General features: G+C 38.8%; 4 protein-coding genes across 5 annotated transcripts; 3 read left to right on the top strand and 1 right to left on the bottom strand.

Moving 5' to 3' along the window:
• The first annotated feature begins 391 nt into the window (after nt 1–391).
• LOC121868642 (basic salivary proline-rich protein 1-like) lies at nt 392–850 on the top strand. The gene has a single exon (XM_042369478.1). The coding sequence runs from the start codon at nt 392–394 to the stop codon at nt 848–850; it is 459 nt and encodes a 152-aa protein (XP_042225412.1).
• A 368-nt stretch (nt 851–1,218) lies between these two features.
• Nucleotides 1,219–3,431, top strand: LOC121868643 (basic salivary proline-rich protein 3-like). Its single transcript, XM_042369479.1, has 2 exons — nt 1,219–1,251; nt 3,000–3,431. The coding sequence occupies exons 1-2, from the start codon at nt 1,219–1,221 to the stop codon at nt 3,429–3,431; spliced, it is 465 nt and encodes a 154-aa protein (XP_042225413.1).
• A 1,406-nt stretch (nt 3,432–4,837) lies between these two features.
• On the bottom strand, nt 4,838–18,958 carry LOC121868736 (vacuolar protein sorting-associated protein 37B-like). Of its 2 annotated transcripts, none has more exons than XM_042369607.1 (6): nt 18,810–18,958; nt 17,040–17,167; nt 16,536–16,628; nt 15,992–16,070; nt 11,999–12,081; nt 4,838–8,289 (listed from the first exon to the last, which is right to left on the bottom strand). In XM_042369607.1, the coding sequence occupies exons 2-6, from the start codon at nt 17,163–17,165 to the stop codon at nt 8,029–8,031; spliced, it is 642 nt and encodes a 213-aa protein (XP_042225541.1). In that variant the 5' UTR covers nt 17,166–17,167; nt 18,810–18,958; the 3' UTR covers nt 4,838–8,028. The 2 variants fall into 2 exon arrangements, with proteins under 2 accessions (XP_042225541.1, XP_042225542.1); XM_042369608.1 differs by having other exon boundaries at nt 17,036–17,167.
• On the top strand, nt 12,660–13,986 carry LOC121868737 (huntingtin-interacting protein K-like). Its single transcript, XM_042369609.1, has 2 exons — nt 12,660–12,961; nt 13,777–13,986. Exons 1-2 carry the CDS (start codon nt 12,767–12,769, stop codon nt 13,930–13,932), a joined length of 351 nt encoding a protein of 116 aa, XP_042225543.1. The 5' UTR covers nt 12,660–12,766; the 3' UTR covers nt 13,933–13,986.
• Nucleotides 18,959–20,388: the final 1,430 nt, after the last annotated feature.

A 20,388-nucleotide genomic window follows, 5' to 3' on the forward strand; every position in this document is an offset into this window, starting at 1 on the left:
CCGGGGACCTGTGGCATGCTTGGTCTTTGTATTACATACTTCCCGCAGTCCCTTACTTAATTATGATTGGAGGACTATCCTTTTAACCCACCAGATTACAGCCAATAGGAGAAGAGAGGAGTCAGTCAGCACAACACCACAGTTTATGTTTGCCTGTCGGATATTATTGTCCATTACGTTGTTAAGATTATGATGATACTGCGAATGTGATGGGCGGTGTATTTATTGAACGTTGTATCTCCCAGAGTTCTAAATAGTGCAAAAACTGGGCACCCAGGGGCCCTACAGGTCATGGCGTTCCCAGGGGCGGTGGCGCCCCTAGAGGCCTTCCAGGGGCGGTGTTACCCCCAAGGACCCTCCCAGGGACCCTCCCAGTGGTGGCGGTGTTCTCATGGACCCTCCCAGGGATGGCGGTGTTCTCGTGGACCCTCCCAGGGGTGGCGGTGTTCTCATGGACCCTTCCAGGGACGGCGGCGCCCTAAGGAACCTTCCCAGGGTCGGCGACACTCCCAGGGACCCTCCTAGGAGCAGCAGTGCTCCCAGGATCTCTCCGGGGGACAGTGAAGCCTCCATCAACTCTGCCAGGGGAGGCGACGCACCCAGGGAACCTCCAAGGGGCAGTGGAACTCCCAGGGACCCTACCCGGGGCGGCAGCTACCCCAGGGCTCCCCCAGGGGCGGCGGTGAACACTACGGACCCTCCCATGGGTGGCGGCGCCCCCAGGAATCCCTCCCAAGAGCAGCGACGCCCTCTCAGACCCTCCTATGGGCGGCGGCGCTCCCAGGGGCCTTCCCAGCGGCAGCGACGTCGACAAGGGCCCTCTCAAAGGCGGCGGTACCCCCATGGGTAGTGGCGCCCCTAGGGGCCCTTGCAGGGGTGTTGGCGCCACCAGGGCTCCTCCCAGGGGCGGCAACACCACCAATTACCCTCTCATGAGTATGAACATGTGGTCCACGATTCGATTGCAGAGTAATTAGTGGCCAAAATGAGCCTTAAAAGATTTTAATGACATTTTTCAATGCTAATTACTCATCAAATATGGGTTTCCAAGGTGTGATTTAGGGTTTGTGTGTTATTCTGAAAGTACTTAATTAGTTAAACCCCTTAAATTTGAATTTTGAGAAAAACGTATATTTTGGTCAAAAAATTTTGTAAGGTATAAGTCTTACCTTTTTGGTGGTATTTGGCCAAAAATTAGATTTTGCTGAAAATCACACTATGGGCATTCCTGAGCTTGCTGAGTATGAACATGTGGGCCACGATTCGATTGCAGAGTAATTAGTGGCCAAAATGACCCTTAAAAGATTTTACTGACATTTTCAATGCTAATTTCTCATCAACTATGGGATTCCAAGATGTGATTTTGGGTTTGTGTGTTATTCTGAAAGTACTTAATTAGTTAAACCCCTTAAATTTGAATTATGAGAAAAAAGTATATTATGGTCAAAAATTTTGTAAGGTATAAGACTTACCTTTTTGGTGGTTTTTTGCCAAAAATTTGATTTTCCTGAAAATCATAGTATAGGTTTTCCTGAGGTTGCTGAGTATGAACATGTGGTCCACGATTCGATTGCAGAGTAATTAGTGGCCAAAATGACCCTTAAAAGATTTTAATGACATTTTTCAATGCTAATTACTCATCAACTATGGGTTTCCAAGGTGTGATTTAGGGTTTGTGTGTTATTCTGAAAGTATTTAATTAGTTAAACCCCTTAAATTTCAATTTTGAGAAAAAAGTATATTTTGGTCAAAAATTTTGTAAGGTATAAGACTTACCTTTTTGGTGGTATTTGGCCAAAAATTAGATTTTGCTGAAAATCACAGTATGGGCATTCCTGAGCTTGCTGAGTATGAACATGTGGGCCACGATTCGATTGCAGAGTTAATTAGTGGCCAAAATGACCCTTAAAAGATTTTACTGACATTTTCAATGCTAATTTCTCATCAACTATGGGATTCCAAGATGTGATTTTGGGTTTGTGTGTTATTCTGAAAGTACTTAATTAGTTAAACCCCTTAAATTTGAATTCTGAGAAAAAAGTATATTATGGTCAAAAATTTTGTAAGGTAAAAGACTTACCTTTTTGGTGGTTTTTTGCCAAAAATTTGATTTTCCTGAAAATCATAGTATAGGTTTTCCTGAGGTTGCTGAGTATGAACATGTGGTCCACGATTCGATTGCAGAGTAATTAGTGGCCAAAATGACCCTTAAAAGATTTTAATGACATTTTTCAATGCTAATTACTCATCAACTATGGGTTTCCAAGGTGTGATTTAGGGTTTGTGTGTTATTCTGAAAGTATTTAATTAGTTAAACCCCTTAAATTTCAATTTTGAGAAAAAAGTATATTTTGGTCAAAAATTTTGTAAGGTATAAGACTTACCTTTTTGGTGGTATTTGGCCAAAAATTTGATTTTGCTGAAAATCACAGTATGGGCATTCCTGAGCTTGCTGAGTATGAACATGTGGGCCACGATTCGATTGCAGAGTTAATTAGTGAACAAAATGACCCTTAAAAGATTTTACTGACATTTTCAATGCTAATTTCTCATCAACTATGGGATTCCAAGATGTGATTTTGGGTTTGTGTGTTATTCTGAAAGTACTTAATTAGTTAAACCCCTTAAATTTGAATTCTGAGAAAAAAGTATATTATGGTCCAAAATTTTGTAAGGTAAAAGACTTACCTTTTTGGTGGTTTTTTGCCAAAAATTTGATTTTCCTGAAAATCATAGTATGGGTTTTCCTGAGGTTGCTGAGTATGAACATATGGTCCACGATTCGATTGCAGAGTAATTAGTGGCCAAAATGACCCTTAAAAGATTTTAATGACATTTTTCAATGCTAATTACTCATCAACTATGGGATTCCAAGATGTGATTTTGGGTTTGTGTGTTATTCTGAAAGTACTTAATTAGTTAAACCCCTTAAATTTGAATTCTGAGAAAAAAGTATATTATGGTCAAAAATTTTGTAAGGTATAAGACTTACCTTTTAGGTGGTTTTTGGCCAAAAATTAGATTTTGCTGCACCCCCAGGACACTCCCATGGGCCTGGGACCATCAGGGACCCTCCCAAGAGTGGCGGTGTTCCCAGGAACTCTCCCAGGGGCAGCGGAGCTTTCAGGGATTTTCCGACGGGCAGCGGCGTTAGTAGAGACCCTCCCATGGGTGGTGGTGCCCCCTGTGGCCCTCCCAGGGGTGGCAGCATCTGCAGGGAACCTCCCATAGGCAGTGGTGTTCCCAGGGATCCCCCCACGTGCAGCGATGTGCCTATGGACAGTCCCAGGAACGGCAGAGCCCCCAATGACCCTTCCAGGGGCGGCGGAGCCCCAAGGGGAGGCCCCCAGGGACCCTCCCAGGGGCGACAAATCCCCCAGGGATACCCTCAAGGGGCGACGGCATCCTCAGAGACCCTTCCGGGTTCATGACGCCCCTCAAAACACAGAGTAGGTGGCGCCTCACAAGAGTGTCGATGCCCCCAGGGACCCTCCCATGGGCCTGGCGTCATCAGAGACCCTCCCAGGGTCGGCGGCGCTACTAGGGACCCTCCTAGGTGCGGTGGCGCCCCGGGACACTCCCTTGGACCTGGCACCCTCCCAAGGATGGCTGGTTCTCCCAGGGACGGCGATGCCTTTAGTGAACCTCCCAAGGGCAGCAAAGCCCCCAAGGATCCTCCCAGGGGTAGATGTGCCCCCAGGGATCCTCCTAGGGGTGGCAGAACCCCCAGACCCAACCCTCAGAGGGATCCTTCCAGGGGTGGCGGCACCACTAGGGACAATCCCAGGAGCAGCAGTGGGAGGGTCCCTGTGGTCACACCCCTGGGAGGGTCCCTGTGGTCATCCCCTAGGAGGGTCCCTGTGGTCACCCCCTGGGAGGGTCCCTGTGGTCACCCCCTGGAAGGGTCCCTGGGGGTGCCTGCATCAATGGGAGGGTCCCTGGGAACACAGTCACCCCTGGGATGGTCCCTAGCAATGCCACCGACCCTGAGAGGGCTCCTAGGGGCGCCACTGTCTTTCGAGAGCCCCTGGGTGGCCACTCTTAGGGGGTCTCTGTGGACTTTGCCACTCCTGGGAGGTTCCCTGGGGTGCTACCATTCCTGGAAGGGTCCCTAGGTGCGTCGCCGCCCCTGGGAGGGTTCCTGTTGCCGCCGTCACCCCTGGGAGGGGCTCTGGGGGCGCCGCCCGTTTTGGGAGGGTCCGTGGGGGGTTCTCCGCCCCTGAGAGGGTCCCTAGGGACGTCGCTAACCCTGGTAGGGTCCCTGGAGTTCTGCAGCCCCTGGCAGGGTCCCTGGGAGCACCGCCACCCCTAAGAATAATCCCTGGCGGCACCACTGCCCCTGGGAGGGTCCCTAGGGGTGCCGTCGCCCATTAGAGGGCCCCTAGGGGTGCTGCCACCTTTGAGAGCGCCCCTGGGGCACTGCTGGGAGGGCCCATGGGGGGTGCTGCCTACTCTGACAGGTTTTCTGCGGACCTCATACCCCCGGGAGGGTCTCTGGGTGCCCCACCGCCCCTGGGAGAGTCCCTTGAGGCACCTCCGACTGGGAATTTTCTTGACAAGCCCCCATTGCCCATTCTTTGGAACTGGTGCAGTAGGCAAGTTTATTTTACACATTCACATTTACAGACACAACTCTTGATTAGATACAGAAAATTCATGATCACTGTTTGACAAACATAGCTGTACACACAAGCTGATCCTTTTATCCCCTCCCAGTTAGGAGTTAAAAATGAAAACTCACAGTGAGACCGAAAACTCTGACATCGTTGATGAACACTATTTCTGCCGAGTGGTGGTATGTATACAATACACTTACCCAAGTTAAAGGCTGAAAAAATCATATTATACAGCATTTATTTAAGGTATATTATATAAAAGCTTTAATACAGTATCACTGAATGATGGTAAAAATATCAAATATTACACATTCATTAATTTTGATTGACAAGAAATCAGTAACTTTATTTGATACTGTACTGTACAGTATATGCCACTTCCTAGATAAGTCTTCCTCTTTCAATAAGAAGCAATATACATCAACTATTGTGCACTCATATCGTAACTACGTTTTATAAAAAAAAAATTGTTACTCTACTGTATATTGCTATTTGAGCAGCATGATCTTAAAGTCTCTGCAGAGTGAATATACATGTACTGTATACTGTAGAAATATAAGTATCATATACAAGCCATAGTCAAACTGAGGAATAAAAGTGGTTCAATAATTTATATTTCATATGAAAACTGAAAAATGAGTTTCTAAATCCTTGTGATACCCTAGAGTAAAGAAATAATCTATGTAAACAATCAAGCCTTAAAGAGTGAACCAGCCCTAACTTTTAAGGAGGTCATGGTATTCTAATAAAACTAGATACTTTACTGTTTTTTCTCATCTCACACTATCATATATATTTAATAACACTCAGTGAGGGCAGATGTAATTCACCATTATATAGTACATCTTAAAATCAAGATATAGATCCATTCTCACAACAAATATTCATGTTCATATGTTTTGTGTCTGAATGTTTTACATGAAAGTTCTTGAAAGAGAGAGAGAGGGGGGGGGGCAGGATAATTCATTGTCATCGATTTCTTCACCTTGGTCTATGGGAGGAAAATACTTTTTTACTACCAATATCTACATCCAATCACTAAGAAGCCAAAAAATTCCCTTCTTATCTCAGTATTATATGATAGATAAGGCAATAAGCCACTAGGCTAACTCCCCACAATATGGGGGAGAAATTTATTATGAAAGTGAGGCCTCTCATAGCATACCATGTAAGTCTTGAATTGGCCCTGCTGCACAATTTGCTGCCATAGCTCCTCAATAAAAATGGGTACAGTACATTTTGGTGGGTCTTGCTTTGATAGCCCAAAGTCTTTTAGATGTCCATATCTTATGAATGCCTTTAAGATATTGGCAAAAGGTTTTCATTTGTACAATTTCTGAATTAATACTAAGGGCATAGAACTAATTTAATCATATTAATTAAAAGTTCTTAATTTTTTTTATGCAGTACATTAAATTTTATTGGAAATTTAACTCCATTACTCTTATAATTTTCTGCAAATGAAACTATGGTAGATAAAAATCAATTTGATTGTTATAATTATTCAAAACAGACCTTTTGTGAACTAAAGATTATATCAATTCTTTAGATACGTGGTCATCAACACCCAAAATTATTATGTAATTAGTTATATGCTGTACACCTCCAATAATTTTCAAACAAATTGTCACCTATAAAGGAAATATAAAAGTCCTCCTCATATGTTTTGAACTTTTAAGATATACAGTATATTTTATTTGCTAATTTTATATATATATATATATATATATATATATATATATATATATATATATATATATATATATATATATATATATATATATATATATATATATATATATATATATATATATATATATATATACCTGTATAACCAGTCATGCTTCATCAAACATTCAAACATTGCATAATCTTTACCAGCTATGGACAACTGTGTCAACTGTAAATTTCCTAGCTTATCAAATTAGCATGCCAGATGCGATGATCATGACATGGAAACCACCAGCAAGAAGTACTGTAGTGTAGTCATATTAAATGGGCTAATATTTAATGGGATCACTTGCAGCAGCTACAAGTACAGTATGTTATATTCACTCTTAAAAGGTCAAGCCTTTAGCAACACTGCTCCCTGTACAGTACACTCTTATCTTAACAGTTGTGCTAAACAGGAACAGACCACAAGATTACAGATAAAGGCATTAGAGAAATCGGTTTATCAGACTGTCAGGTCCTACCAGAAGTATGTTTTGTCTCAACTTATCTAAATTATGTTTATCAATAAAAGAAAATAAATTCCAACTCCCAAGAATGGTGAAGAAGGTGGTAGAAGCAGAAACCTCTAATCAATAAAAATCTTGTTCTTGGAATGAAAAACCTCTAACATACAGTGGATGAAAGATATACTGTACTGTACCAATGATTTGTACAGGCATACACAAAGAAGTTTCTAATGGGTATACAGGAATTACAAATTTGATATTGGAGCATGGTACAGTATCAGAATTACCTCTAATTATGGGACATATTTGGTACTGTAATAATTTATGTATATCTGCATTGTCCATTTCCTACATAAGGATGTTTTGTGATACTGTATTGTTGTTAAGGTTCATACAAATATTTTCAATGTACAGTATTTCTTTCTTTATAGCTGGGATAACTACAGGGCCGGCTCTAGCTTCTGGGGGACCCTGTGCAAGATAATGGTTGGGGGCCCCACTCATTAGACAACCTTCCTATCGTGCCCAGTCCCTCACCCACATATATTACTGATTTTCTATGAGGACATCATCTTGATACCGTTATACAAACACTCATACAAATATATGTAACAGGAAGGTAAATCAATATCAGTTGTCAGGTTTTTATAAACAGAAATAACCAAAGCCCAGACTTACTTGCACCAGATGGCAGAAATGCACTCACTTGCAGTTTTGAGATGCACACGCCACATCAGAAACGAAATATGAATCCTACTAAACAACAAATATATTGTTTTCAGGAAGCCCCCCCCCCCCCTAAGTGATACGGGCTCTGTGCAGCCGCACATAGCTGGGGCCGGCCCTGGATAACTACATTTTCATTGTAGTTATTCAAATAGTGATGGCAGTTTAATATTAGATGTTATTAAAATCATAACAAAACTATTAGTCAGTTTTTCAAAAACACATACCCGGTATGAAATTGTTAGTCTTTCACAAACACAAAACACTTTTATTTAAAGCGTCAAAGATATTAAACACAATCACGAGGACTTAAATAGACTTCTACATATAAAAAATCATCATAACTTATTAACTATGAAAAGTTCCATAACACTAAACTTGTGGAACATAGCATGACAGTGAGTAGTCTGTATGAACCATCAATAAAGCTGATTAATTCTCCATGTACTGTACCACAAGGAACCTATAAACATTAAAATTAATTTGAATAGGTTATTCCCAGTGATTTAGTGATACCCAGGCATGGGCATATTCATGGGCTGTGTAGGGTATGGAGATGACCACTGGTTAGGTCCATAGCCAGCACCACCACTAGCTGGAGGCTGGGCAGGATATGGTGCACTATGTGCACTACTTTGTTTATTCAAGATGTCCTCAATCTTCTCGGCTTTGATCCGCCTCAAGTGTGCAGTTTTCCTCTTGGACAGGAATTCAGACAAGAATTCATCTACATCTTGTTCCTTGTCAAGAAATGACAGCACAAGATTCTGAAAAATTTAATTTTGATGGTGACAAAAATATTTACCTCAGCAGAGAAACTTAAACTAAAAAGAAAAATAAATCTTGGTAGTGATGACGATGTACAGTCCCCTTCACTAGTGCATTTACAGGGGCTTGTCATATAAACATTCCACTATTCATTACATTGAGATATTTGTTTTAATGTTGTTTTAATACTGTTTTACTTTGATTCTATAGTATGTTTACTATTGCAAATTTCTTTCTGTCAACTGTAAACAAACACAGGGCTGCCAAACTGCACAAAACCTGACAAGCCCCTGTAAATGCACTAGTGAAAGGGACTGTATATTACAGTATACAGGACTATAAATCTATAAACCAGAAAAGACTTACTGAGCCAGCTGGGAGAATACAAACTCAGTTACTGTACCTCAAACATTATCTCACACAAGTATATACACATGCCACACAAATATACTCAAATTCACAGTTGCCCACTAAAATATATATACCTGTACAGTACATCATTAAGGAAGATGAAGGCAAGGTACCCATATACTGTAATTGATGGTTCCTCTTATGATTTTTTTGTCAGTGGCCCAAGGTTAAAAATTCTTTGAAAGCATTTGAGGTAGATATAGGGTAGATGATTAGTGGATCTCATGTTTTTGACCTGCCTTGACATGACTTGTTACCTCGCCCATTTTTATAAGCTCTTCTTTCGTGTGCAGTGGAGGTGGTGTGTGGATTAGTGGATCCCATGTAATTAACCTAACCTCATGTTATGTAAGGTCACCCTTTGTATATTTTTACTTTTATCCTCTTCACCACTGATCGGCTTGTTAGCTGCTTGGGCAATCGGTCACGTCTCTGTTATGCACTGTTAGCAAGTACTGGGCATGCACTGGCTCTTGATTGTATCTGAACCTGCTCCAGTGTTGGTCAAGTCTGGTCTTGAAAGAGCTCACGCTCGTTGCTGTCACAACACTGGCAGATTGTTCCAAGAGTTCACAACTCTCACTTCGAAAAAGTTACCCCTCACAGTTTTCTGGGCTTGCGGCTTCTTCAACCTTGAGCTGTGACCCTTGTGGGGCGAGAGTCCGCCAGCTCCAGGTAAGGGCACTCAACTGAGTAGTGCCCTTAGAGATGTTTATACACCTCAACTAGGTCCCCCCTTGCCCGTCTGTAGTATAAGCTAGGCAATTCCAGGCGCTCTAATCTCTCAGGGTATGCCTCCACAGTCCCTATCTTTCTTAAAATATCACTAGGAAGTTCATAACTTGCACAACAGGTGTTCTGTCTTTTTAACCCATACTTTATTGTAAGAATTGCCTTTAATGTCGATAGTTTCATTTTGTTGTGCAATTTTGATTTCACAAAGTTCATATTGCTAAATGTGCGCTCTACATCTGCGTTTGAATGCGGAAGAGATAAGGCAGCGAGTGCAATTTCAGCCAGATCATGGTAAGGGTTTTCACCTGTCTCATCTCTGTAATTTGCCACTTCTGACCACAATTTTAGGGTGTTAGATGTTTCTGTCCAGATTGTGTGATGCAGTTTTTTCCACTGGAAATCAATCTTGGTAAGGGTGCTGGAATCTTCTGTAAATAAGTGTGCCAAACCAAGTATATCTGATTTAATAGGCTTCAAGCATTCATCGGCACTCAGAAAAGAAATAGACTGCAGCACACGAATGTTGTCAGGTAAGCGTTGACGAAGTTGTTTTATGAGTTCAACAACAAAATTAATGCATCTTTCTCGTACAATGCTTTCAACCTGTGGGGGAAGCTTGCATTCATCCATTTTTTTTTCGAACTGAAAGCCCAAGTATGGCCTAGGATCCAAGTGTTCTTCAATAACAGTGCAGTTTGAGAGTTTTTCCCCGGGAGTCAGTATCTTAGAGCCCAATGAATCAATAAGTAAAACCAAATCCTTCATCAGTTTTGTTGGGTCCTGCATTTCTGCTTCAAAGGCCAGGTTTACAGCTTGTACCTCTGCAAGCACTGGCCTAAGAAATAAGAGAAATGCATGATTTTCCTCATCATCTAACATTGAGTGCAAAAGTTCTGCTGTGTAACATCTTTCTTGTAGTTTTGCTACCTGGAAGTGGGTCTTCAGCTCGAGCCACTGTTGTAGAATTCTCCCCACAGCGCACTCAATAGATAACCAGCGAGTCTGACACAGCTGTATCAATTTCAAAGGTGGTACACCATCATTGATAGTTTCATAGAGTTCTTTGTACTTAGCCTGACGGACAGAAGAATGACAAAACCAGTTATATATTTCCTTAATCATGAACTCTAAGTGCCGTGGCATTTTCTCGCACGTAGCATGTGACACAGCAAGCTGTAGGGAGTGGCATACACATTTAATTAGCTGTAGATGTGGGACTTCAGCTTTTAACCTTGCGAACACTCCACTGTTAATTGTCTGTCCCAAGTGCAAGTCAATTCAGCAGGTCTAGTCCATTGTCTTTGATCGACTGTTTCAGTGCCTCACAAATTGCTTCTGCATTACACCCACCCAGTTCCACTAAATCTATGATTAAACTGAATTTTCTATCAGCAATATCATTTTTCAGATTTTCTGTGAAATGTGGCGCAAGAATCTTGCATATTATCCCAGAACACTTTGATCTTTTTAACTTGAGTTCACTGCCTGCCTTGCTGTCACTAAAACATACTTTACACACTTCACTTAAGTGTTCTACCACACGAATAGAACAATGTTCAGCTACAAACATGGCCCTCCACTCTTTCTGCACTAAACGGCTCTTCTGCTTTCTTTTGATTTTTAGTGTTTTTGTGTTTTTCAATGTCCACAACTTAGCAGACAAAGTACACTTGCAAAATTTACAAAATACTTTTTTATTATCTCCTGGCACCTCCAGAAGCCAATTATTGTATCTGTCATCTCTGGGCCATTCCTTCCTAAATCGCTGCGAATACTGTGGCTTACCCATTTTCTATTGGGACTATGAAGGGTTCAAATTAATAAACAGCATGCAAACAAGCGGAAACTTTCCTTGATGGTTTTTGGCAAAGCGGGTGAACAGTGTCGACTTGCGGGGCAACTGTATGGAGTCTATGGGTCACCCATGGTGGACGCGTATGAGAAGTTTGGAACCACGCAGGCTTGATAGAATTAATTATATAAGATGTTTTGCTAATATTCTTTAAAATTTAGTGTATTAATGAAATTCATATTGCATATCTGACAAAAAGGTAAGTTACCCAGGTGCTACAAAGGCGAAGGTAATAGACAAATAAATGACGACACGGCAACATTAGCCATGGACGGGCTGACATCAAGTGATCAGGAAATAGACGTGTCCCTCCTTCTGTACCACGACCCGTTCAAATGTATTAAACTTTTCTTATTATTTATTGTCCCTGTAACCCCGTTGCTATATATTATGGCTCGAAATTAGGAAAACTGAGTTTTCATGGACAGTCCAAAAGTATCCAGAAAGTCGCTAGAAAAAACAAAAAGCTCTAGATCTAGCTACAAAGTCGCTAAGTTGGCAACTCTGATATTCTACACTATATATATATATATATATATATATATATTATATATATATATATATATATATATATATATATATATATATATATATATATATATATATATATATATATATATATATATATATATATATATATATATATATATATATATATATATATATATATATATATATATATATATGCCCATAGTAAATTGAACAAGTACCTCAGTTTCCTCCTCAATTTCGTGTGCAGCAGTTTGTAACAGGGCCTGTAGTGTGTCGGCTGTGTACTGCCCGCTCGTAGAATCTAAAACAAGATATATTAAATTAGTGTTTTACACACCTTATTTACCAAAAAAACAAAAAAAAATACAATATGGGGTTTAAATTCTATAATTTTCCAACAAAAACAAGTCTTAAATTAGATAACGTACACAGTCCATCGTTTAGTCATACTAACGCACAATTAATTTTAAATATAGTGGTGTTTGGTGCCACAGTGCGGGGAATTACCATACTTAGCACAGTCTCCCACATGTACAGTTTAAGTGGTTCCGCTGTATAAGTATGTTTAAAGAGAAAATACTTTTCTATTCGAGGAAATTATTTTTTGCAAGCAATACCAGCTACAACAAAAAGTAGATATTATATTGAATAAGAAGTCTAAAAATTACACCACGAAGTCTAGGCAAAATGGCGAATGTTAAGAAATAATCACGAACACAACCGCTAACCCTCTTAACATATAATGCGCATGACAAATATAACACACTATTTATCTTATATTTGCTTTGATAGAGCTAAATTAACTTTGTTTGGCTCGTATTACCTTTAAACTAAAAATATATGCCGTATTGTAAATGAGTTCGGTGTAACTTATTGACATTAGTAATCTCGCTTCCCCCAACCCCAGCTGACACTTGTAAACAAGACGACGAGGAACGTTCTGGGTTCCTCGTGTAGCAACATTCTGGGCTTTACTGATTCACATAATGTCCCACGACGAGAACCACGAAATGGAAGACGAGGTTGAAACTAAGAGTAAGGAGAAGAAGGTGGCGAAGCACGACAGTGGAGCAGCAGATTTGGAGAGAGTCACAAATTATGCGGAGGAAAAGGAGATAAAGTCTGATGCAAATTTTATGTCTGTTATTAATGATGTAAAAAGGCAAGATGAAGCAAACAAGGTTCGTTCATTACACGTGTATTTTAAAATATTTATGGGGTAAATGTTTGAAACTGTTAAAAATAAAGAAAATCAACAAACAACTTCTAATGACAACAGTTTCATGGTCTTTATTTTTGCCATACTTATGATTTTGATGATTGTAACTATTAAAAGAAACGACAATTTTCTATTATAATTTTGGAAATGTTTACGAAACTTATCACCCGAAGGAAATGTGTGATTTGCTTTAAATTTTTTGTAGGAATTAATGGTTTCTGCCCAAGAAATTTGTAAATAATGATAAGAATTTTGCATTTTCATTTTACCTATTTTTTTTGGTCCTGAACACTTATCTATTTCCACATTCTGCCAATACCATTTTGTTTGTTTACCTAAAAAATTGCTTCCAGTGACCTCTTAAAGAAATAAACTTACAGCGGCCATTTCAAACACACATTTCCTACAAATCTTGTAATTTAAGCGACATAAACCAACCTAACCTGAATTAAATATCCACTGTATCATAGTTTACTGTTATCTCATATAAATTATAAAATGTAGTAGTTACGGACAGTGTTCGTTTGATGATAAAACATTTTTTCTGAACAATAGATCACGTGCCAAAAATGGTTTTGGCTGGATGTGGCAAATGGAAGTTCATTACTGTACAGTATTTGTGTAATATTAAAACTTGTTTACAAAGAACTATTCAAAATTGCACTTACCATTGACACATACACGTGACAAAAAACCACACCCAACTTGACTTACCCAAACCATACTTTATCACCCTGTACCAGCATAGCTAAAAAATTTTGTAACTATTCTTTCCAGTTGGCAAAGGAACAAGAGCTGGCCAAGGTTTCGATAAAAAAGGAAGATGTAGAGCTGATAATTAGGGAACTAGAGATTTCCAAGATGAAAGCTGAAAGAGCACTCAGGGAGCATCAGGGAAACCTAATTGAAACTCTAGTCACACTTACTAACTAAATTTCCAATACTCCTCCTGTACTGCTTACCAATCATTAAAAAATGTGGATGGATTTTTATGTTTTTGTTCCTTTATATAATAAGAGTGTCTCACTTACAAGGTGTCAACTGGCCAGACAAAAGGAAAATTCCCTGGCTTTTCCAGGTGTAAATATGAAGAATTCCTGGTACTATACATTAATTTGGTATTTATTATGACAATAACAAAATTAGAGGTTTTCAATAATATGTGTACTATACTATTGGGAAATTTAAAGATGATATAAATTATATTATTCAAGAAATTGAAGGCCCTTTCACGACCCACCCCAACCCTAGTGATGAAAATCGGCAAAGACCTTCACCCCCTCCCTCCATATTTTTCTCCTCGGATTTGTGCGATTCACGTGGGTCGACCTGGACGTTCCGAAAAAGCCGGAATCCAGCAAAAAAAAAAACGAAAATTCACACTATTGATCCCCCTTTATGACTCATGATTAATATGTGGATTATTATAATCCACTTAAAGTCACTTAATTATAAGAACAATTAATCTGACAATACTCAGTGCAGAATTAGTAGGTATAACCTGTAATATTTGGTTATTTGATCACTAACATGAAATATGACAGGTACACACACAATTCAGTTATTGGAGTGGACTATTTACTGAAATTTGCTCCTAAAGGTTGAATTATTTATCTATTATATAGTACTGTACATCATTAATTTATGGTAAGATTGCTGTCAGATAAAAATATTTTGAAATTGAACTGAATTCACATAAAATTCCAGGTTTATTTGTAAAAGTCCCTGGCTTTTCCAGGTTTTCCAGACTAGTAGACACTCTGATAGTGTATATTTTTAAGGAAAAGTATATAAAGGTGATTTAAAACTTACGGGCAAACCATAATGGGCTTTTAAAATATTATTAATTATTTCAAAGGTTATTAATTAACACTAATTACCCGAATTTTTAAATTGTGAACCCAGATCCTTAATCAGCATGTAAAGTATAGTACCTTTGTGTGAAAATAATTTTTTTTTTTTTTTTTTTTTTACTCCAAGTGCCAAAAACTAATGTATTAGGTCTGGCATCACCTCAATTTGGCGCTGCCTTTCTTGGGGACTGGGAACAGGCGTGACATGATACACTTCTCTCACTGCAACAGTTCTATCACACCTCTGTTTACAATTGAATTACAAATTCTGTGAGTAAGGGGGTTGGTTTTTGACCCCTTTTTAGGTAACACTAGGGGAGGGCGCCTCAACCAAGTCCATGTGAGGTCCCCTTTGATTGTCTTGTAAGCCCATATGGAAGAAGTTCACCTGATTTCTTAAACTTAAGTGATCCAGATCCAATTATGATCATCAAGAAAGGTTAGCTACCCCTAGAAAAATATGGTTGAAGTACTTCACGTTCCATTATGTTAAATACAATAAAGTATCTTACCACAATGACAACAAAACTAATAAATTAGACCCTGTACACTGTTGTTTCCTCCACCCAGGGAGAACACTGTACCTGAATTAATCAGTTAAGTTTGCCAACAAAAATGTAAAGAATCAGCAGGCAAATCCTACTCAAGCAAATTCAAAACAATGCTCCAAATGTTCATTAGAACAAGTAAATTAACTGATTTCATAATTCATTTATGGAAAGTCATGTTGCAAGAGACAACAAACAAACAAATCATGACCCAGCGAGAACAATTAAATACAGAAAATTGGGAATACTGTACTGTATGCCTCTAGTGCCCAGGGTGCATTACCTAGGATAAGAAGCTTAACTCTTCTCAATGACTGGTCCAGTCCAACATCACTGTGTTCATCCTTCAGGTCACACTTTCACTTAAATTCCTTTCTGAGCATTCAAAATATAATACAGGACCGTACTGTATTTTTTATTATCAATCTCAAAAACAGCCATTTTTGCCTCTGAGAGAAGAAATGCCATCTAATGCATTTATTTCCATCTCTAAAATTATCTTAATTTTTTTATCAAAGGTTTTACTGTAGGAAACCAAAAGAGCACCACAGAACAGATAATAAACACTATACGGGCACTATGATTACTTACCCATTTCTCCTTTCATTGTGTTAACCTCTTCAGTCAGCTGAGCAGCAGCTTCATATTTTGTGATCAAATTTTGCTTAGCCTTAAAAGAGAAAAAAAATACAATACATTAAATAGAAATTTAATACTACAGTATAGTTATCTATACATTAGTAGTACACATTACCCATACTCAAATTTGACAGCTTCTTTTAGGCATAAAACATAACTGGTATTTTACAATGAATAAAGACTGGTTATGGAAATTTGAAAGTCTTATGGAACTACAGGTACTATAATGGTCCTAAAACAATCCCACTTTCCGAGATGATTACCTTGTTGCTGATAAAAAGAGTTTAAAGGTAAATTATGAAAATTAAGCCCAAACATTTGATGTGTGTGTGTGATAATGCTGCCACCATGCCATCACCAGAGAAGTTATGGCTTGTATGAAATTAGCACATACAGTACATACCAGGTACAGCACGTAATTTGAGAGAAGCAGAGACGGCAACATTATTATATGCTTGAGCTGATGAATATGGTGTAAGGTTACAAGATTAATTACCTGTGACAATTTAGGTTCCAATGACAAGTTGAACTCAGCCAAGGACTTGTTAGCAGCAAGTAACATTTCCTGCTCACTTGCAATATTCTTCATCTGTAGAACATAAAACATAATCAGATACATTCTTCACTCAAACAATAGCTCTAAATCGACTTACTGACTCGTAAATTTAAAGTTTCATTAATTGGCTAATGGGAAAGTAATTTGGGTATAGGAAAAAATAATCATTAGCAGAATGGCTAAACCACAAAATTTGTATTAGTACTGTAATGGTTATGAACCAATTTAATAATTTTTCAGTTAGTAAACAAACTCTGGCTCATAATTAGCCAGATAAACACTGGACCACCTGACTAAGACGATTCAGTCAGCCACTGACTAGTATTAAAGTACAGTACAGTACCTAAATGCTGCAGTTCTCTTTTGCATACAATAAATACCATTTAGAAAGGAAGAACACAGTGACCTAGAATGGAATACAATAAACAGTAGACAATTACATGCCTGTGGTAAGTCTTGCAGAAGTTCAGCGAGCTTGTCATCATTGTTGACAAGATCACGAAGTTCCTCAGTTGGGAGGTGTTTGATGATCCTGAGAGCAGCTCCATAGTCTGGTTCAGCTGACATCATTCCTGGAAAGATATAATAAATTACTGTAATGTGGCCTACTTCATGCAAGTGAAAGATTATGAAAATTTGGGTAAAGCTAAGATAGTGCATCAGGTTCTATGGATACTGCAAAAAACAGTAACTGCTTGTCACTCAGTGCACCATAGCTGTGTTACTATAGTAAACCCTCAAAGTAATGGGTATTCCCAATAATAAATAAATTTTTGTCCAATATGATCACTGGACCAAACCAGTAAAATACTGTACTGAAAGTTAATGTGAGCATTTGTCCACCATTGACCACATATGATCACATGGTGCATAAATCATCTGTAGTGAGCAGGGCAAAACCTGATCAAATGACAGTCATTTTATGTCTTTACATGCTTTGTACGTATAGAAATTAATTATTTACCGTAAATATTCTGCAAATAATTCTCCCATGGCACAGAATGTTTTCATTCGTTGTTAAACTAAAGACTTTTGAATCTGGTCTTTCTTAACTTTAAAATAAACGACGGAGCATCCCATCAGGGGTTTTATCACCATATACACTGGCTTGGTAGTCTTTTGTTTTCACTGTTGTTGGTTTCACTTTCCTGATTCTCATGTTTACAGGTTGAGCAAATCGCCTTTTATTTATCTTTACACAAGAGGTTCTTGAACCTATTCTACAGTACTAGACTGTAGTTGGATTCGAATCCCATATTATGAGTTTGGATACATTTCCAATTTCTTTTGAGTAGCATTGGAGTCTAAGTGAACTGTATGTTTGTATAGTTATTATTTTTCCTTAATTAAAGACTGAAGGAGAAGAATAAGATAGCAATCCTGTTTTTCAATGGTACTGTTATTGTTGGAGCACAAATGACAACCAACTTCCACCACAGCCATTGTGAGACTGGTCAACAAAATTACCCAGGCTTCTTCCTTTGAAAAAAAAAATCAAATGTGATCGGTCGAAAAAAATTCACGTGATGATATACAGTAGATACATCATTGGTCACGACTGGATGACGTCAGTCAATATTGCACATGCATGAGGAGCATATAACATCGCCTCAGGGCAACACTTGTGACTGAGCACATTTAACAATATTGAAAAATTAATCTCGGTTATCCTTAATTTCCGGCTGAAATATAATAGAAGAATAAGGTCTTAGAATTATCTAAACATTACAAAAAACATATTAATAATAGTGAGAGAGAGACCGGTGCATTAAGAAAAATTCACCAAATTTTGTTGGTTAGTCAGGTTCTGTGCATTGCCGTTTCTATTTCCGTGTTTAATATCATGTAAATAGTATCTCCAGAAATTTTGGTGCAATTCCAAAAACTACTGGTGCTAACTGTGTTCTTCACCTTTACTAAAATTTCCAAAAGTTGCTCCTTCTCACAAGTTGATGTCCCGAACTAAAAAAATGTCCCAAAGTTATTCCTTCTCATAAATTGGTATCCCAGACGATTACCAAAAGTTCCTACCATTCTCTATAAATTATACTATTACTAATATAGATGAGGAAAAAATAAATGTTCTAGAGGGGGTAAATAAGTCTGGATCGCTATTGTTTGTCGTTCACATATAAAATATTCTAGCTTCCTCGAGAAAAAAATAAGTAAATGAATATACTTTTAATAATGACAAACACCTGCAGGAGTACTCACCACTAGTAATATACACTGACTCTCCCTCAGACACTCAGCTATGACAGTACATAGGCTGGTCTAGTGGTAGGTGTCTAATGTTTATATATCACCACGAACACTAGTCATAGCCCAGGAAACACAAATTCATTAGGTGGTTTTTTTTTTATCACAAACTTAGCTAAAATTATTCTAAAGTTATCTAGAAACGTTTATTTGTAATCGAATTGTTTTCTTAGGTAAAGATTATGGCTGAGAATATTTTTTTAACATTGATTATTTAACTTATCGTTCGGGTTTCTCCAACAACTCAACCTTTGATATCCGGATTATCATAAATTCTTGGAAGTAATTTCACTTCATTACTGAGAATAATAGTTATAGGTGAACTGAACTGAACTAGATACGTTCTTAGCTCCAGTTAGGAAGAAATATTAAAGTAATATACAAGTCTAGCCTCAAATAAGGACCTTTATGAATCACAAATAAAACGTACAAATCTCGAATGTCTAAGTAGGACATGAATATATAGCAAGTTTAATTATTTACTTGTTTAGGTACATATATCAACCAAGGTGAACCAGTGGTCTTATTAAAAATTTGGACTGTGTTCCAAATTGTTGAAACTTGCATTAAAGATAGTTTTTCGTGCTGATTTTAAATGTGAAACTTATGTTTTGCGGAAATGTTTTATTATGACTTACAGGTCTATGAATCAGAAGTTAGGTTAGGTTGGGTTTCTGATGGAGACCTCTTCATTACACTCTCCTGAATCTTCTGTCAATACATTTTATTTGCATATCGTGGCATTTTTGGCCATTGCTTATCTTTGGGCATAATCCCACACTTTGCATTTTGTGCAAGGCACCAGTTTCGCTTAACTTTTACTTACTTTTATCCTCTTCACCACTGATCGGCTCGTTAGCTGCTTGGGCGATCGGTCACGTCTCTGATTACTTTCCTTTTATTTTATCCTCTTCACCAAAAGATCCGCTCATTAACCACTTGGGCGATCGGTCACGTCTCTGTTACTCACTGTTGGCAAGTACTGGGCATGCACCGGCTCCTGAATGTACCTGAACCTGCTCCAGTGGTCAAGTCTGGTCTTGAAAGAGCTCACACTCGGTGCCGTCACAACACTTTCTGGTAGATTGTTCCAAGAGTTCACAACTCTCACTCCGAAAAAGTTTGCCCTCACATTTTTCTGGACTTGTGGTTTCTTCAATCTTGAGCTGTGACCCCTTGTGGGGCGAGCGTCCGCCAGCTCCAAGTAAGGACACTCAACTGAGTAGTGCCCTTTGAGATGCTCATACACCTCAATTAGGTCACCCCTTGCCCATCTGTAGTATAAGCTAGGCAAGTTCAGGCACTCCAATCTCTCAGGGTAGCTGAGGTGCCAAAGGGCAGGCACCAGTCTGGTGGCCCTCCTTTGAACATTTTCGACCAACTGACAGTTCCTAGCATATCTCAGGGACCAGATGGGGTGACAGTACTCCAGATGGGGAAGCACTTCACTCTTGAAGATCGTTACAAGGGACGGACCGTCTAGATATCTGAACGACTTTCTTATAAGACCCAATAATTTATTTGCCTGATTTAC

The sequence above is a fragment of the Homarus americanus genome, unplaced genomic scaffold (genome assembly GCF_018991925.1).
Source record: "Homarus americanus isolate GMGI-L3 unplaced genomic scaffold, GMGI_Hamer_2.0 scaffold30535, whole genome shotgun sequence".
NCBI lineage: Eukaryota > Metazoa > Arthropoda > Malacostraca > Decapoda > Nephropidae > Homarus > Homarus americanus.

What these genes read in the sequence shown, in the direction of transcription:
- LOC121868642 (XM_042369478.1), top strand. Translation starts at nt 392, where the DNA reads ATGGACCCTCCCAGGGATGGCGGTGTTCTCGTGGACCCTCCCAGGGGT.
- LOC121868643 (XM_042369479.1), top strand. Translation starts at nt 1,219, where the DNA reads ATGGGCATTCCTGAGCTTGCTGAGTATGAACAT. An exon ending in AGCTTGCTGAGTATGAACAT is followed by an intron (nt 1,252 to 2,999) that starts GTGGGCCACGAT and finishes CTTACCTTTTAG; the next exon opens with GTGGTTTTTGGCCAAAAATT.
- LOC121868737 (XM_042369609.1), top strand. Translation starts at nt 12,767, where the DNA reads ATGTCCCACGACGAGAACCACGAAATGGAAGACGAGGTTGAAACTAAG. An exon ending in GGCAAGATGAAGCAAACAAG is followed by an intron (nt 12,962 to 13,776) that starts GTTCGTTCATTA and finishes TATTCTTTCCAG; the next exon opens with TTGGCAAAGGAACAAGAGCT.
- LOC121868736 (XM_042369607.1), bottom strand. Translation starts at nt 17,165, where the DNA reads ATGATGTCAGCTGAACCAGACTATGGAGCTGCTCTCAGGATCATCAAA. An exon ending in TGGAACCTAAATTGTCACAG is followed by an intron (nt 16,071 to 16,535) that starts GTAATTAATCTT and finishes TTCTCTTTTAAG; the next exon opens with GCTAAGCAAAATTTGATCAC. An exon ending in AAATTGAGGAGGAAACTGAG is followed by an intron (nt 8,290 to 11,998) that starts GTACTTGTTCAA and finishes TAAATTTTTCAG; the next exon opens with AATCTTGTGCTGTCATTTCT.